At 41.0% G+C, this 19,691-nt stretch overlaps 1 protein-coding gene across 1 annotated transcript in view; it reads left to right on the top strand.

Moving 5' to 3' along the window:
* The window catches only part of THADA (THADA armadillo repeat containing), a 232,634-nt gene that overhangs the window by 61,327 nt on the left and 151,616 nt on the right, over window positions 1–19,691 (top strand). The window contains 3 exon segments of the mRNA XM_054983423.1: window positions 3,302–3,415; window positions 10,133–10,255; window positions 11,335–11,426. Of these exon segments, the coding sequence (XP_054839398.1) occupies window positions 3,302–3,415; window positions 10,133–10,255; window positions 11,335–11,426 (329 nt within the window).

Here is a 19,691-nt window from a genome sequence, read left to right as displayed (position 1 = left end):
GGACGTTCCATTTCTAGTTCAGAAAAGAAGATTTAAGTACAAAAAGCTCACGGCTCTCCTGAGGGAACGAGGGATAAAGTATAAATGGCTATTTCCGGAAGGAATTTGGTTTAATTATAAAGATCAAGCCTACAAGATAAACTCAGAGGATCAGCTAAGGGATTCTGTGGACAAAAATCAGGAATTCGGGCAAGATATCATGCAAAATGAAGAAGATTCGAAGCCTGAAGGGAGGGGGGAGGCAGTGAGCGCAGTGGCTGTAGCTGCTCAGAGAGAACTGCGTCCGAGGCCCGGGGGGGGAAGAAGAAAATTTAATATGGGTTGTATTTTGTATTTTGCAAGGTCAACCACTCGATCATTACTTTATGAAGGTTTAAATTTTTAACTATGGCAGTATGAAGGGAAAACATTGTAGTGTAGTGTTTATTGTTTATATGTAACCTCCCCCCTTTTTCCAGCCCTCCTTCCCCTTTTCTTTCTTCTTTCCCTTTTCCCCTTTCCTAGTACTTTTGTAGTTTTTTTTGTAGGTTTTTGTTTTAGATATTAAAAATAAAAAAAATTAAAAAAAAAAAAGATAATCGGTAGAATAAAATGTATGATAAATAACCCTGGAATATTGTTAAGAAGTCAGCATTGTCATTGTTAAGAAATATATGAGTAAAAGGTAATGATAAGATAGGGGTATTGAGTTTTTCTTTTTTTTGCTTTTAAAAGATAAGAAGTAGAAATAGGTTTGAATTCTGCACATGCTGTTTACTTGAAAATATATACCTTAAATAATCTCAAATATACTAATATTTTAAAAGGTTGTGATTTGTGTACTCTGTAATTTGATCATCTTTGTAGCACACAGCTTTGTATTTGCTTTCCTTGATCCCTTCCTTTGTTCCTCTCTTTTTTTCTGTATCCCCTTTTCTGTTTAATAAAAAATAAAAATACCAAAAAAAAAAAAAGATATCAGCTCCAGCCCCCACAAAATGCGGCTCCAAACAGACACATCTCAACGCATCAGCAGACGCCAAAATTGGCTCAAGGTCGTGCAGTGCAGAATCATGGGACACCAAGCCATTTCAGCACTGAATAGCATGAATGCTCAGTATCGCCGGCTTAAAATGTACTGTGTGGAATGGGCCTGTTACAAAGGGGCAAGGAGGTTTTTTTTATTTGAGTATGTTGTGGTATTTAACTGCATAGGACGGTTTACCATTGTATTTCTGCCATTATTTTTAAAAAGTGACTTTTTAAATTATAAATCTGATTGTGTTTGAAAAAATCCTGTCTGTCAGTCCACTGGAAAATTCAGGGTGCTTTAAAAATCTATAAAGATAAAAAGCAGAGCCACTTGCATTGCAGATTGATTTAAACTGTTCTGCCAGAAGGAATATAACAAAGTGTATTGTATGTATGTGTTTTTTTTTTTTTTGGTGTGTGTGTCTGGGTATAAAATGCCTCCTTGTCATCTTTTGCATAATTCAAAGCTGTGTAGTATTTGCTCAATAAAATCCAAATACTTACTCACTTTTTACTGTTGCATAATTCAAACCAGAGATTGTTGGATAAGATCCAAAGATATCCTTCTGCACGTGGAATGCATTTTCTGCTCACAAAAGAACTGTTTTTACACCTAACAATAGAATGTTCAGCAAGATAGAAAGTATACCCAAATAGAAAGTATACCCAAATACGTGCTTTCTTTTGCATAAAAGATTGTGCAACCCCTGTAGAGCCACGAGTGCTTGAATTCTTGTGCGAGCATTTGTGTAACAGTGCTGATGTCTGTTTTTCTTCTGCTTACAGCTCCTGGATCACCCAAAACATACTATAATGAATAAAATGAAAATACATTATGAGAGCCTATTTCATTTTAATGCATCTTTAGTGGGTTCAATTTGGTGGGCATAATGGCCTGCAGTGGGACAAGGCAGGCGGCAAAGATATTGATACTTGCAATGCTTTGTGTCCCAGTCCATTTTATTTTGCTATGTAAGGTTAACATTTGCATTATTGATAGATAGATAAAGATGGGTAGCTGTGTTAGTCTGTCTATAGCAGTAGAAAAGATCAAGGTTCCAGTAGCACCTATAAGACTAACAAAATTTGTGGTTGGGAACAACTCACTTCTTCAGATACCAATGGTATCTACCACAGATACCAATGGTATCTACCCTACCACAAAATTTGCATTATGATTCACTGTGTAGAATATTCCTTAGTATGTAGTATGTTCCTCCAGATGGCTAATTAGGTTAAGGTCACCCAATAGACCTCAAGGCTGAGTGGGAATTTGAACCTAGGTTTCCCAAGCCCTACTCGCACACTAAACACTATGCAGCTCTGTCTCTCTCTTGTATTTTAAAAAAAATTCTGAAGAGATGCTTTCCTAAGCATAGATTAACTTAAAGCTAGTGAAATATGAGCAGCTTCTGATTGCTGAACCTGTTCATTTTCTTGTTGCCTGTCCTGAAAATTTTGTGAGCAGAGGTGGTGCAGTTCTTTTCATGTTGTTTTTTCCTAATTTGTGTTACACCTCCTAGTTTCTTTAGTACATTTAAGAGGTGAGCCTGTAGCATGTCAGCCCCTCATCCTACTCTGTGTCTTCTTCATTGGCATTGCCATTCCATTTTCCTTCAAAACATTAAGTTTATACATAGTTTCACATTTTCCATAATGGTCTGACTACATGGCATGTGTGTGTGGTGGTGGTGGTCCTAAGTTTGCACAATTTAACTATTTCACAGTTTCTCAGAAGTTGTTTTAAGTGCTCAGCCTTCACACATGAATGTCCAGACATCTAGCATTGTTTTTTGTTTGATATATACCCAAAATAGTTCACAGTCCTAAGAGGACAACAAGGTTTGCCTGGGAAATGTGCAAAGACTAGGATGATGAAGCACAAAATTAAATTAGAAGCATAATGATGACTGTATTTTCTTTTTACGTGGACCTTGGTCTATTGCTTGCTTCTGTCTGGATTTATTACTTTCAGTGCTCATCCCTGTTTCAGTTTAGTTCTGCCTTTTCTCTTCCTTTTGTCTTTTATTTTCTTTGACTGTTTATCTGGATAAAAACTTGGCTTTTCAAAAATCCATGATTCTAGATTGGCTTTTAATTTAAAAGTCTGGCTTTCCCCTATGCCACCTTTTAATATTTGTAACTGAGGCTTGGCATCCCTCATTTGTGTTGTGTAGGAGTGTGTGTGATGCAGATGTATCTGGAATCTTGAAATGAACTGGATAGGATCTGTTTTCAAAATAGGTCTGTGCACAATATATGCTAGTTTGTTTTTCTTTTTAATTTCTAGGCTTTGCTAGCTTCAGAACCAAAAAAGGGTAAAACAGGATTGCTAAAAATGACATTGAAAGAGTTGATATCTTTGGCTTCACCTTCAAACACACCCCGAAGCACTATCGCACAGGTAAGAACTAAAATATACATCGTGAAACGGGAAGCAAAGTCTGCAAAATTGCTTTGGGGGGTGTGTGTGTTGCAGAATGCAGTTTGGGCTAGCCCAGTAGAAACTGATTAATTGGCAGCAGATTCAGCCTGAACTAAAGGTAATACTACTTCATGTAGCATGCAACTATCTTGTGAAATTCATTGTCCCAAGATATGATAAATTCTCAGTGGCTGTTGTCCATGTATACTAAGAACGGAACCTTCAGGCTCAAAATTGTTCCTAATTTCTAGGTGCTAGAGAAAGACAAAGGGGATGGTTATTATCACTATCTTCCTTTGCTTGTGGGCTTTCTTGGAGCATCTTGGTGGTCACTGTATGGGTGTAGAATGCTGGGCTACATAGATGTTTGGTCTGATCATTTGGGGCTGTAGTGGCTATTATCGGGGCTTTTTTTCTGGGAAAAGAGGTGGTGGAACTCTCTGTTACCACATGTGAGAGCGCAAAACACATGCTTACTCCTGGAAATGTGTGATGACATCACTTTTGGAAGTGACGTCACTTTCCTGGAAGTGACACCGTTTCCCGAAACCCAGCACGATGCGTTACGACGAGAAAAATGTTAGTGAGCTTGGAAAATTACACTATTATGAGAAAGCGGTTTTTTCCTTTCTGTATCCTCTACAAAAAGTGAAATTTTCCATTTCCTTTCCCAAACATTTCATTTCTTTGGAATCATATTTTAAAATATGCAAGAAGGATATGCCTCTAAAAATTCAAAACCCATCTCACAAATCTAAATTCTTACAGATTCCCTCTGCCAGAAAAAAAAAATCCAAAATTCTTTCTCAAAATTCCAGTCTGAAATTCCTAATCTAATGAATATTGAATTTTCAAATTTTCAGGGAGGGTTTTTGCTTTACTGGAGCAAATCAACTCAACTTTAGCTGCATTAGATCTATACTTAGTTTAAAATGGCTTTTTTTGTTTCCTATCAACTCTAGCTTACCAGTGGTAAAGCTGTTGTGATATTTTGAAATGCTCATAAACATTCCAATGTCCCACACAAACAATATTCATAAAAACTTCCTTAACACCCATATGTCCACTGCAATTTCAGTGATGTTAATCAGCTGAGGGTGGGGAGAACCATTTGAGTTACAGCTATTAAGACATAAGAACACCTATATGCTGTTGAATATATTGATGAAAGCCTTCTGTGACCTGGACACAGCTATCCATTTCTAGCGTTAACCATATTTTAACTAATACAAATAACCATAACTGATATATTTAACTAACACAGAACCAATCTGCATTCAAAAGCTGTGGGAACCATAACAATGTCAACTTCAGTAAACAAAAGAATGAAAGCAGCACACACACACACAGCCCCCACACCCCCATGAAAAGAAAGCAGAATGAACTCAAAGCAGCACACACATATACACAGCCCACCCCCATGAAAAGAAAGCAGAATGAACTCAAAGTAGCACACGCGCACACACAGCCCCACCCCTTGAAAAGAAAGCAGAATGAACTCAAAACACTGGGCCTCAGCTTGTGCTCTCTCTCTCTCTCTCTCTCTCTCTCTCTCTCTCACACACACACACACACACACACAGAGAGAGAGAGAGAGAGAGAGAGAGAGAGAGAGAGAGAGAGAGAGAGAGAGAGAGAGAGAGAGAGAGGAATGAAAAGAGAGCAGAATGAACTCAAAGCAGCTTAGCCTCCTCTGGAGAGGAAGGAATCACATGGGCATATTCCAGAGCTGCCGGAATGCTGTTCTGGGGTGTTCCCCCTCAAAAAAAGGCCTGGCTTTTCTCAAAGGGTTCTCAAAGCTGCAAGGCTTTGCTTGCTCAAAATGGATAGCATGATTTTTATGTATGACAAAGAGAATAATTTCTGTGTATGCTGTAAATGTACAGCACTCCAATTCAAGATACATCTCTGCACCGAGAAGGAGCTGCCATCCTCATGAAAGAAGTAGACAGTGTCTTCTTTGCTTGTGGACTGGTGCTTGCCTTCCTATGGTGACTTTGATCTGGTTTGGTGGAGATGTAAGAAGCTAGTCTACTAAATCTGCTGTCCTGTTGACCTTGCTACTTGTGGCTAACATTTGCTGTTCTCTCCTCAGTGGGCTTATAACACAGACACTCACAGACTAGAAAATAAGCATATTATTGCCCTGCCTTGCTGGGGGTGATGTTAATGTTTTCAGGGATATGTTTTTTATTTAATGTGACTAATTTCATTTACAATTTTTAACATGCTATAATGTCTAAGATGATAATACACTATTGAATATTTTAGTGTTTTTATGTTCTAAAGTGGAATTTAATATCCAGATAGATCTTAGTCCTATCACAACTGTGTGAGACTGTTTCTGTCGAAGTAACACACTTCCCTTTGTTTGTGTTTTGTTTTCAATTTTTATGTTCTCTCAGATGGAAAAAATTAGATATATGTGGTAATGTAGCATATGGTGCTGCCATTTGCTGCTGTCTCTTTTTTGTATTGGGTGTATTTGAAATTTTGCTTTTGGAATACTGTGGCATGTTTCCATTTGAAAAATGGGGAGGGGAGTTCTTGTTACTTTTGTTTTTTCTGTAAGCATTCATATCTCAGCTCTGAATTACTACATGTACTCTTGTTCTCCCGTGTTTAAGAAAGCTGATTTCAACTTGCAAAGAAATTTTAGATGGACAGCCATATTACTCTGTCGAAGTAAAAATAAAAATGAATGTTATTTATACACATTAATGGTTAACAGGATTATTATGTCACACGTTTCATGGCCTACTGCTTGCATTGGGTTAAATGCGCTCCACTCCATGAAAGCTTTTGCCACAATAAAACAGTAAAGTACCACGAGTTATTTATTGTTTGTTGTTTGAAAAAGATCAGAGGAGAAATAAAAAAAACTATACGAATAAGTAGTAGGCTAAGTGTTTCAACTGTTTAATTTTGAAAAGGTACATTGAGTGGTGAGTGGATTCAGTAAATCTGTACTGAAGACAAGAGTACTAAATATTAGATGTGGAAGTGGGAACTCGGAAGGACATGCGGGAGGTATCTCATTTCCTTTCCGCACTATTTCTTCTTTCCCTTCCCTGAAAGTGTTCCCCTTTTCCTGCCTCCTTTTCTTTTCAAGCCATCAGTCAACCTATCTTTATCTGCCCTCTTTCCCCTCCTTTGCTACACCTGGCAGCCTCTGCTTGGGAAAACTGTGGTCCAGTTGCCCAGTGTCAATTGCTGGGCAGGGCCCAGTTGCACGGTGGGGAACCTGCAAGGATTTGCTAGGGGTACCTCATATTCTCCAGTATCACCTTCCCCACAATATTTCTTTTTTGTCCTCCTGGCAGCCCCGTATTCACACCCTTGTCTGCTTCCTTCTGTCCTTCCCACCAACCAACCTAACTTTTATCTGCCCTACCATCTTCAGCTATATCTTTTATTTATTTATTTCATTTATACTTCACCTTTGCTATTCTAGCGGCAGCCGGACACACCCTCTCCTGACCGTTCATCCAGCTGCTGCTAGAGAATAGCAATGCTCCAGCGTGGTTGTTGATGGCAAGGTCTGTTTGACCCCTGATGAAGCAAGCTCCTTGGAAACAAGCATCTTGATGACCGGTTCTTTGTTGGGTCCTCAGGCTTTGGAAGCTTTCCATCTTTAATTTCTTCTGTGAAAAAGGAAAAGACATCGGATTAAATATTACACCTTATTGGACCTTACTGTTACTCCTGGTTACTTTATTGTATTATCTGGACTGTCCCACCTAATTCCACGTGAATATGTATTGGAGTTACTGACTATGTTTGCACTTGGCTGTTTGCCTTTGTGGTTTATAGCTTCGTGTATGTAATTGATGTACTCTCAGAGAATCTATTGCTGCTTAGCACTTCGTCACTTCAATAAGCTTGTGCATAGGTTGTACCTATTACATTGTTTCCTTCTAGTATAAATTGGTAAATTGTTGCTTTATCCCTTGGTTGTGTTTTTCACTTCCTTGCTTGCATCTATTGCAAGGGTGCTTTGTCTTTTTTCGTTGAACAGTAGCAAGCAGCCAGGCCTAGGTGAATCATGAAAGTCAAGTGTTAGCAAGTTACCTGTGGGTTGCTGCCAGTCTTGGCCCGAACGAGTCTCCCTCAGAGGCCAGAACAACCCCAGAGTCAGCTCACTCTCCTCTTTGCCTTTTACTGATAAACCAGTCCTGAAATGCTGACAAAACTGTTGTGGTTGGCCACTGAGCAATGGCCACTGAGGGCATCTATTTCTTAAAGCTATAAGTGCTCCTTTTCCTTTTTTGGTTTTTTTAACTCCTCAATGTACTTCTTTTTTTAAAAAATATTTTTCTGCAAAACTCGGGTATTTTTCAGGTTATTTATTTATTTATTGTCTTCCTTTCTCACTGAGATCCAAGATGGATTATACAGTGCAAGTGTAGAAAGATCTGTCTTGTCTGTTCATGGCTCCAGTTTCTAGATTTCAGTATCCTCAGATTTGGTGTGGTTGAGAATTAGATATATGATGATGATTATGCCACAATAGTTCTGTGCATGCAGAATAGAACTGTGATGCATACAAGGTAATCCAATTTGGGGTGGGCCACCTACCAGTATATTTTTTTTTTATAATATTTTTTATTTTTCAATATCTAACATACAAAACTACTACATACATACATAACCTACAAAACAGTAACTACAAAAGACTACAATAGCACAAGGGATGGGAAGGAAAGGAGAAAAAAGAGAAAGGGAAGGGGGGGTGGAGAAAAAGGGGAAGGTAACCTACAAACACTAAACACTACGTTTCAATGCTTTCCCTTCATACTGCCACAGTAAAAAAATAGCTTAATAAGATAGTGACGGAGTGGTTGATCATACAAATTACAGTTCAAATTAAATCTTTTTCCCTCCCCTGGGCCTCGGGCGCAATTCCCTCTGCGCAGCTACCGCCGGAGCGCTCATTGCCTCCCCCCTCCCTTCAGGCTTCGGATCCTCTTCTTTTTGCTTGGTATCTGGTCCAAATTCTGGATTTATATCCACAAAATCCCTTAGCTGATCTTCCGAATTAATCTTGTAAGCTTTATCTTTATAACTAAACCCGATTCCTTCCGGGAGTAGCCATTTGTACTTTATGTCCCGTTCCCTCAAAAGAGCTGCCAACATCTTGTACTTAAATCTTTTCTTCCGCACTAAAAATGGAACGTCCTTCAATATCTTGACTTTATTTCCCAGAAAGTCCAATTCCGCATTGTATGAATTATATAGGATACTGTCCCGGACCCTCCTAGATGAAAACTCGATAACAATCTCGCGAGGCAGCTGCCGCTTCGTTGCATATTTTGAAGATGCCCGACGGACTCCCAAAATGGAGCTTTTCACTTCTTCTTTAGTTGCCCTCGCGGGTGTCGCTAAAAGTTCCGAGGCGAGATCCCATAAATCCTCTTTTTCCTCCTCCTTAACATTCTGGAGACGCAAAATGGTTTGTGTTCGCTCCACTTGCAGTCCGATCAGCTGGTTTTCCACCAACTTTAATTCCCTGTTCGTTGCTCTCGTAAGTGACGCACTTTCCCGGGCAGACTTCTCTGCCCCCCCCCGCTGCTTCTTTAATGGCTTTCACATCGCTTTCAATTAAGCCCACCCTTTGATCTGTTTCATTCAGCTTGTCAACAAAGGGTTTTATGGCTTCCATAACCGCTCTTTTAACCAGTTCTTCAAGCGTCTCGCCCCTCTGCAAGGCCGCCGTAACTGACTTGCCAAGAGAAGGACTCTGCTTTCTCGCTGCCATTTTGGGGGGGGGGAAACCGCCAATCTTCCGAGACTCTATGAGGGGGGAAAAATCCGAGTCTTCTAACCTTCAGACCCCACCACTCCTCACAGCGCTTGTAGTAACAGAAGGGATTCGCTTACTTGCAGGCTTTTCGCCTAATCCTGCTCCTTGCCGTTTTCCATAGCCCGGCAGCACACTGGGTGCCGTGCTCGTCTGCCGGCCTCCATAGGGACAAACGGGCGATTTACCCCCTGCCTCGATCTGTCAGAGGGCTCTTCCCGCCGCGTCCCGGACTCAGACTCCCTGCCTGAGAGTCTGGGGGCTAACCTTTGCAGATCAGCCGCCCGGCCAGGCGGCTCGGCCGCTTCCTCTCGGACCTGCCGAGAGGAGCGTCCGACATGGCTGCGAAAACGAAACCGAATCCACCTACCAGTATATTGGTCCCTTTCAAAAAATATGGAATTGGTAGAGTTTGTCATGACCGAACAAGGGACTTCATATGTGAAGCCAAGAGCACATACTCATGTTCAGTCATCACAGGTTAATTATGCATTAAGTGTTAGGAGAACATGAATATGCATTCTTGTATTGCACATATCAATGAACCACAGATTCTAGTAAAGTAGGTCACCCAAGAACTATTACCGATCCAATACTTGCTACTTGATATGAAACCTGAGGCGTATGGTGGTGGTGGTGTGTGTGTGTGTGTGTGTGTGTGTGTGTGTTCACAGATGTGAGAGTCTTGCCTGAATTTGGTTTATTTGATCATTTTCTTGAGGTTTCTTTTATTTCTTCTTCCAAACTACCTTGTCCAGAAGTTTCCAGGCATTCAGTTAACTACTTAGCTCCAATGCTGAAGAAAATACAGTCGTGATCCAGGCTTGGTGTTCTGCCACAGTTCTAGTACATTTCCAAAAAAAGTAATCTGCCTATATTGACTTTCTTATTCGCAGGTTCATGCTTTAAATATCTTAAGAGCTTTGTTCAAGGATACCCGCTTAGGAGAAAACATCATTCCTTATGTTGCAGATGGAGTGAGAGCAGCAATATTAGGTTTTACGTCTTCTGTCTGGGCTGTAAGTTGATTCTTAACTTTTAGCATATTAAGCTGGAAAGCTACATGTTAATGATGGTAAACAGAGCATTGATTATGTTTCTCTTATAACAATACAATACCCAGTTGACTTTTTATGAATTTTTAATAGCCTTATATAGAATGTGTGCTGAGTGGACAGCATGCTAGAATGGGAGAAATGCTATAAAACAACCTACAGGAACACTGAAATTTGGATCTTGTTGTTCTATTGCATTGACTAACTTTTTATTTGGTTTTGATTTTTTTTATTTGGTTTTCAACTTTGAAGGCTGAGCATTTTATCTGGGTTAAAAGAATAATGGAGCTGATATGGGAAGCAGTTTTTAGTTGGTGGACTTTGAAAGTTTAATAGAAATACATAAAACATTTCTTGATATCAGGCCAATTAAAAGAAATAACTTTTAACAATTTTTTAAATTCCAGCCTTTGGCATGGATGGGTTTAAAATATGCGCTTAAAGTTGCTAACAGTTTATCTTGTTTATTGTTGGTAGCAAATATTTCATGGTGATACCTGAAATTTTAGTGCGCATGTGTTTATACCAAAAGTATGCACATTTTTAATCTGTAACGATTGCATGTTAATTTAATGATGTTCCATTTTCACAAATCTTGAAAGATGTGTGCTGACTTCCATGAACATATCTAAGTATTTGTAACATAGGTCAGTGGCCCTCAGGATTTCTTTGACTCAGCTTGCAGAAGTTCCTATTCTCTGTACGTCTTCATGTCTCTGGTTGTCCCTAAATTCAAGGACTCCCTTTGGTTACTTCATACAAGCCGCATATCCCAGTTTTCCATATGTTCCATATAATATCACAGATCATCCTTACCTTTTGTATGTTGTCCTGGTCTCTGAATTTTTTTTAAAAAGGTTATGCTGTAATTATCTTAAGTTTTGTATAAATAGCTTTTCTTTAATTAGCCATGTAGCATTCCCTCTACTTTTTACATCCTCTGATTAGTTATTCCTTTACCTACAGCACAGCATATAGAATGCTGACAAACAAGAAACACTAAAACACCAATTAAACTGTCTTTTTGTTGTTTAACACATTAGGTAAGAAATTCATCTACACTCCTCTTTAGTACACTAATTACAAGAATATTTGGAGTTAAAAGAGGGAAGGATGAGAACTCGAAAAAAAACAGGTACGCTCCTTTTGATTTTAAGAAATAACCATGTAAAATACAATAATGACAAGAACAGTCTGAACACTTTTATTTGCTTATGTTGTATTTGATTCAAATTCAGCCCCAGTAGAAAGGAACAACTTTGGGCAACAGGCAGGGCTTCTTTTTGGTGAAAGAACTGGGGGAACTCTCACCCAGGGCAATTCCTGGGGGGAGGTGGTGTGTCTCTCACTACATGCACGTGCACGCTCTCCTGGGACTGCATGATGATGTCACTTCCGGGAAGTGACATCATCATGCAGGGAGTGATCCTGTGCTCCATGTGTATGTGGGGGTCTGGATTGGGCCTGAATTGGCCTGAAACAGGCTGCTCTGCTGTGGGGTAGCTCGGAAGTGGCCAGATCCAGGCCCAAAATAGCTTGGATCAGCCTGGAACAGGGTGGTGCCGCAAAAGAGAGGACTCCCCCACCGGGCAGTGGCCCAAACCTGGCCGTTTAGGGCCCAATCCGGGCCATTTTGGGCCCAAATGAGCCCCAAATGACCTGGGTCTGCCGGGAACGGGCTGCTGCCACATGAGAGAGCACTCCCGCGCTGGGCAGCGGCCCAATCCTGGCCATTTTGGGACCGATCCTGGCCATTTCAGGCCAATCTTGGCCATTTTGGGTCTGAATTAGGCCAAAATGGCTGAAAGAGGCCCAAAATGGCCATGATTGGGACACTGCTGGGCGGAGGATTGTTCGGGCTGTTTTGGGCCCAAAACGGCTTGGATTGGGGCTGAAATGGCCTGGAACGAGCCGCTATCGGGCAGGGGAACCCTCCCCCACCTGGCAGCATCCCAATCCAGGCCTTTTGGGGCCCAGTCCTGGCCCAAATGGGCCCAAAATGGGTAAAAAAGACCATTTTAAAAATACTCACGTGAAACCAGTCATGTGGGTATTTTAAAGAGGTGCCAGAACGCCATTCTGGGGCGTTCTGGCTCAGAAAAAGTCCTAGCAACAAGTAATTTTTAATAGAAGTTTAAACCAGGAGTCCCATCCTTTTTGAGTTTGTGGTCACCTTTGGAATTCTGACAGGATAGTGGCTGCAAACACAAAATGGCTGCTGTGGGAGGTGGAGCCAACCACAAAATGGCTGCCATGTTTGGCTCTATCTGTTCTGTAACTGCTATAGTAGTTGTCCAGCATTTCAGAAAATATGTAGCATTTTGCTCCCTTTATGTGACTTGTATATTGTAAATCATGTAATGGCACCTCGCCATAAGACTGAAATGTTATGTTGCTTCCCTGTTTCTTGCTTTGCATTTCAAAATTGTTTTTGCTGCCACCAAAAGAAGGTTGTCTTGTATTAGAGGAAGGCTTAGTTATAGATGGTAGTATAATGGAACAGTCAATGTGGGGGTGACTGTGAAGTAAAAAAGGGATCCTATATTCCAGATGAAATAGACATTTTGCTTTATTAGAAATAGAATTCATTTATAAGTACATATGTGTAATGGTTGCCGAGTATTGATAAGCATATTGGTTTCAGGATAGATTCATAAGCTTCTTGGTTTCAAATTAGGTCTAGATCCTTAAATGATTATTCATAGAGCCAGTCACAAAGACTAATTTTCCATACAATTGCCACTTAGAGTATAAATAACAAACAGACTCATTCACAAAGACTTACTCCTTCCATTCTTCACTAACAGAATACATACTCCTCTCACTCATGCAGGCACAGAATCACTCAGGCTTTTCCATACAGATACACTGAACCCGACAGACCCTCTGAACTGTAAAATCTCTGACAGATTCCTGAAAGACTGAAGTTGACTAACTAAACTTTCTCTCTACACTCAGACTAAAAACTGCAGTTCACTCTAGAATAATAACAACAGTTGATTTAAATACATTCCACCTCAGGGTACAGCTACAGTTCAATCACGGAATGCTTCACTCACCCATCCAGCAACACTCCTTCTTGCCTTCAGAGTCCTGCATTTTTAATCACAGTAATAAATATTCAATCCCCTCCCCTCATTAACCAGCAGAAACAAAACACAAACTATTTATACGGCAAAACATTATACTCTGTTGGTGTGATGGACTGCACTTCTTGAAAGCCTGGAAGTGCTCCTTCACAGACACAAAGAACTTTGAGTGAAAGGCTACTCCAAGCATGAGCTGGAAAGAGGAGAAGATTTTTTCAGCATTTGCTGAGAGGAATTGAGTGTGAAGAGTTGGAATATAGAGTCCTCATGGAGAGTAGTTTTACACCGACAGGAGAACTGGGGAAAAGTTGGCAAGGAAGTTTGGGAAGTAGGTGCAGACTGCCAAATGGGCCAAAGAAAGGGGATAGATCTTCTGAGGAGAGGAGACTTTCCCTAGCCAGTTAAACAGAGAGGTAGCTCTGGAGAGTGGAGAGATCCCTGGTTGGGTGTGGATTGAAACTGCCTCTGGAGACCTTAAGATTCATTTAACAAAAAAACTGAAGGAAAGACTTGGTGTTGGAAGAGAAGTGATTTGGGGTACTAGAAAGTGAGTACCAGCATTCTTAAACCCTAAACAGAGAAAGACAATACTAAAAGAACGTGTACTAAAGTGTTTGGGGAAAACACGGGAACAAAAGCCTCTAAACATATCTGTGAAGAGCATAAGAACTGACGTCTGTGCATGTACTGATTTTACCTCAGAGATTTCTGTTGAATTGCCTCAGAAATTTTCAACCGCTGATTTCAGCTAAGCTTTCTCCTCTAAAATAAATAAATTTTTGAATTTTAAAAACATCTCTGGTACCGTTTCTGCTGTTTAAGGACAAAGAATGGAAGAGGAGGAGGGAACATTATAGATAGCTTTTAAAATTAACATGTTTTAAAAATATTTGTAACAATGACAGTTGGTGCTGAAGAGCCAGTGAGAGCTTCTTGTACATGTATACAGTAAGAGAGGGATTATAGCCAGATTTTAATGGGAATAAAAATGATTTTTGAAAAGTGGCCCTAATTGATATAGTGATATTATTATCAACTTCTATCTGAATTATAAAAAATACATTCTGTTTGAGAAGATGTGATGACTTCAGTATACGTTCCAGTTAGGTGCATTAAGTGTTTCAATCATGCAAGTCTGTTATGTTTTGTCAGAAGCAAGCCCCACTGGTTTTAGAATATCATTCCTCCATCTGCAGAGGTAAAGTAGTGTACATAAAGCCAGTGTCAGTATTACATCATAAACATCAGAAACTCAAAAAGATGCACCTGGCCTCTCCCACATTATAAAATGCTTGGTAGGTGCCAGGAAAAGTGTAGGTGAGCACCACTTTGGGGACTCCTGCTCTAGACTAACTCTTGGGTGAGGCTGCTATATTGGGTGCTACATCTGGATATCAAGTAGTATCTCATCTAGATTTGTCCAGGCATCCAGTCTCTACTGTCCACATTTTATTATCCCATGTGAAGCTGCTGCTGACCTTGATAATGTGCCTGGATTTTGTTGTTTCTCATAGTATGTACCTGCACCGTAGTGATTTTGCTTTTGTTGACCCATGGAGAACCAAACTAGATGGCATGGAGAGAGGAAGAAAGCGTTAACGTCTCCTCCCTGTGCTGCTGTCCTCCTTTTAAATATGGTATTGCCCATGCCTCAATAACTTAATTCTGCCTGGTTTGCAGTTCATGGGTTCATGAATGAATAGTGTGTGTGAGTCTTGCATAGGCATACTTGCAGTTTAAGAATTGTGTTTTGTAGCTATTCTTTTATTTTGAAATTGTAGCAAGGGTCTCTGCTTGGAAAATCTACCGTTTTATCTATCGATTTAAGCAACTGAATCACTTTTGTAATAAAAAACCACTAGATGTCTCTCTTGATGCGTGATTTTGTTGCAAAATAACCCTTGCTTACCTACAGCAACTATTTGAAACTTGCCTTTCCTTAAGGCATCCTTTGTTGCCAGTATATATGTTCTTATGTTTGGATTATGGTCAAATACATTTTATGTAACTTTGGTTCATTTTAAATGAGCCAACATTTTCAACTTGGGAAGCCTGAAGGTAGGAAACCTTTTTATAAATGTGAATCTTGTTTTCACAGATGTTGTGTTGGTATACCTTTCATGCCGCCTGTCTTAACTGGCAGTCATAGATTTCTTTTAAAAATAAGGCTGCATGGGCAGGTGTCATAAGTATAAATAGGAAGCCTAATCCTCTAGACTGTGTGGTGGTAGAAGAAGCCTCATTCAGTTTTATGTGGTTTGTGTCAGATTATTTTGAGGATAAGTCTAATAAGTTTCTTATTTCCGTATCCAAGGCTGGAGGTGACACAGAATACAGAAGAACATCTTCCCTAACTACTATAAAATCAGTTGGTTTCATTTACTTGTTAGTTTCAATCATGTATACTTTACTTCATGCGTAGGCATCAGTTTATATCACTTTAACACTGTTTTTCTCTTCCTCAGCCCTTTCCTTTTGTAGGTAGGTTAGCTTTTTCAGTAGAAAACATATTTATGCTCAGATTATTTCCGCTGCTTTCTGTCCCAATGAACAGTCCCTCCACTCTACCCTAATTACTTTCCCTTGTCTTATTTATTCTTTTCTCCTCCTCTCAAATCTCTCTTAATCTTGCCTTGAGTCATTGTCTAATAGGTAATACTTTCCTTCTAATTCCATAGAACATACTGAAAAAATAAAAATTATTAAATATCTTTCATAAACAAACATCTTTTGCACATAAATGTGTCAATAAATCAGTATCTAATTCTCAACAGGGCTCCATCTGTGAATGTTTAAATTCAGAGATTGAAGGCATGGACAGACAGGTAGATCTTTCTGTGAATCTGAGACAAACCTGAAATCTAAAAAACAAACCAACCTTTTTTGGGGGGTGGGGGGTTAAAAGAAGTAGTGTCTGTAGCATTAAAAAACAAATGCCCCCAGTGGCTATTTCTAGGCAACCACAACAGTATTGCCAGCCTTCAAAGCTTGGTTTCTGACAGTAAAAGGCAGGGGAGCAGAGCCCTTTCCAGGCTGCTTTGCCCTTTGAGTGAGGACTTACAGTGTCTAGGCTTGGCAGCGACCAACAAGCAACTTGCTAAAACATGTTTCATATGATCATCCAGGCATGGCTGTTTGCTGCTGGTTAACAGAAGCCACCTCACAACAGCCAGTGTGGAGCAGTGGTTAAAATTTCAGATTAGTATTTGGGATACCCGAATCGAATAACCTCTCTGGCACAGAAGCTTAATGGGTGACTTTGGTCCAGTCGTATATATGCATATGAGGTCCGGGAATCCAATTTGGAAAAAATTCCCGAATCAGTCCTGATCCGTAAAGATTCGGGATTTCCGAATCAGGGCCAGCATGCTGACCCCGATTTAGAAATCCCAAATCAAAGCTTTCTGAAGCATTTGTAATGCTTCGGAAAGCTTCGGGGCTGAGTTTAAAGGGGCCTGCCGCTGCTTGCAAGCAGCGGTGGGGCCCTTTAAACATCACCCTGGCCCCAGCCCCCCTCCCCACTTACCTTTGCAGCCAGCATCAGCGGCTGGGGTGGCTCTGGCCCTCCCTGCCACCCGCAAGGCCGCCGAGCGGTGGAGGAGGCGGAGAAAGCCCTTCCTGCCCCTCAAATGGCCGCCACGGCTCCATGGCCATTTGAAGGGCAGGAAGGGCCGGAGGAGGTGGCTCCGGCCTTTCCCACCGCCCTGCAGGCTCAGGAGGCGGTGCGGCGGCAGAGGAGCCGGCTGGCTCCAGGCTGTTGCAGCCTTGTGCTGCTGTGGCTGCCGTCGCCGCAACAGTGGCAGTCGTGGTGGCCTGCTGCGCAGCTGATTACCCTCCCCCTCCCCCTCGGGCCAGGTAAGTGGGTGGAGGGGTTGCCCCAGGGGGAGTGGGAGGTGGGGGTTGGGGAGTTGCTCCTCACTTCAGTATGCTCTGAATATTTACGGAGCATACAGAAACAAGTAAAATACCATAATTTTACTTAATTCGATATTTCCAAATTTTTTTCCTGCTTTGGGTAAACCCGAAGTGGGAAACCCGAATCTTTTTGGGATGCACACTCCTAGTCATATATTCTCAGTCTAATCTAGTTTACAGGATTGTTGTGAGGATAAAATGGAGAATGATGTAAGTTTCTTTAGGTGTTCATTCTGGCGGAAGTTGGGATATAAATGAAACAAACAAATAATAAATCTGGATGCAGATGAGGGCAGATAAAAGTAGGTGGGTGGGTGGGTGGGAAGGAGAGAAGGAAGCAGGGAAAGTTAAGCATATGGGGGCTGCCGGAAAGAGGAAAAGAGGAAATAGTGTGGGGAGGGGGAGATACAGAAGAAAGTGAGGTGCTCCTGCACGTTCCTGCAGATTCCCCACCACGCGACTGGGCCTGGTCTGGCTGGCGCTACATGAAATAGTAGGTTTTGGAACATGGTTGATGCATTTCACTTTGAACTTCATATAAGCGTTGACTTAAGAAAGCTTATATCCTGGAAATGTTTGTTGGTCTTTAAGGTGCTACTGGTCTTGAGTTTTTGTTCTACAGACCTTGAATTTTTTTGTACAGATTAAAATGGCTATCCATCTGAAAATTCTATTTCCTATTTTATTTTTATTTACTTTGTTTACAAAATGTGTATGCCACCTTGTTTGCCCAATTGGTGTAACCAAGGCATCTAACTTTAAGTAAAACTTTATAAAAATGTCCTAAAAACAATTATAAAAAACAGTTAAAACCAAAATGAAAATACGGATTAAAAGGAAGAAAAAAAAACAGTACTTAAAACATGGAGAATGAAGGAAGGAGGGATAATTGAGGGAATGCCTGGCAAAACGAAAAAGTCTTCACCCTCTGGTGGAAGACGGTGACATAAGAGGGCAGACTAAAATCTCTGGTTTCCATAGTTTTGGTACTGTGACAGAGAAGGCCCTCTTTCAGGTTGCCATCTTCCAATTTCAGAAGGTGGGGGCACCTGAAGTAGGGCCTTGGAAGATGAATTTAGCTCTTGGTAGGTTTGTATGGGAGTAGTCTCGTCTAAAGGACAATACCATCACATTGAATTACTTCCAGAAAGAGATTGAGAGCCAGTGTAGCTGGGCCAAAACTGAAGTTATATGGCCCCTATGACCCCCTCCAGTCAATGTCCTGTCAACAACATTCCGTACAAATTGAAGTTTCTGAACCCTTTTCAAGGGCAGCTCCATATAGGGTGCATTGTAGTAATCTGATCTAGATGTAACCAGGGCATGCATCACAATGGTCAGATTTTTTCTGCCCAGGAAAGGTCACATCTGGATAACAGTTTGAAGCTAGTAAAAATCTCTCCCGGCCACCACAGCCTCCTGGTTATCCAGTGGTAGGTCTGACTCCAGGAGAATCCCCAAGCTATGGACATGTTCCTTCAAGAGGAGTGCAATCCATCTAGAAGAGGTGACACCTAAAATTCTGGGTCAGACCTTCTGATGATCAGTATCATTTCCATCTTGTTGGTAGTAAGCTTCATTTTATTACCTGTATTCATTCCAAAACTGTTTCCAGGCACCAGTTCAGGGTTTCTACAGCTTCCCTTGGATGTGCTGGAAGTGAGAGACAGAGCAGAGTGTCATCCACTTATTGATGACTCTGCAGCCAAAATTTCTGAATCCCTTCACCCAGTGTTTTCGTGTGAATGTTAAAAAACATTGGGGAACAAGATGGAGCCTTATGGGACCACACAAGTCAGAGGTCAAAGGGCTAAGCAGCTATTCCCCAAAACCACCTTCCAGGTACAACTGGAACCTTTGCATAAGGGTTCCTCTCAATCCCAGCCCCCAAATGCAGTCAAGACAGATACCATATTTGATAGGTTTGAAAGCCACAGAAAGGTCCAGGAGAATCAGCAGAGTTGAACTCTTCTATCTCTTGGTACAGGTTATCCAGCTAGCAGTTTCAGTCCTATACCTAGGCCTGAAACCAGATTGGAAAGGATCCAGACAATATTTCATCCAGTAATTCTTGGAGTTGTCCAGCCATCACACATCTTTCTCAAGAAGGGAACATTTGAAACTAGTCAATAATTACTCAAATTCCTGGCTCCAGGGTAGGTTTCTTTATAGTGGATGCACTCCCACTGAGGCAGCTCTGCCTCCCTTGTGCCGGAGGTATTTGCTATTTCTAGGCCGTGTCTTACTATGTTCGTGTTCTGAGTTTTCCTCCACTTTCATTCTAGCCATCTCCTTGTCTTTTCATCACCTTCTGCCCCTAAGTAAACCAATGGGCTTCCTGAGAGAAGTTGCCTGGGAGTGATTGTGTTAATTTCCCAGGTCATTTCCTCATTTTC

The sequence above is a fragment of the Eublepharis macularius genome, chromosome 1 (genome assembly GCF_028583425.1).
Source record: "Eublepharis macularius isolate TG4126 chromosome 1, MPM_Emac_v1.0, whole genome shotgun sequence".
NCBI lineage: Eukaryota > Metazoa > Chordata > Lepidosauria > Squamata > Eublepharidae > Eublepharis > Eublepharis macularius.
This window is presented reverse-complemented; position numbering and strand designations above follow the sequence as displayed.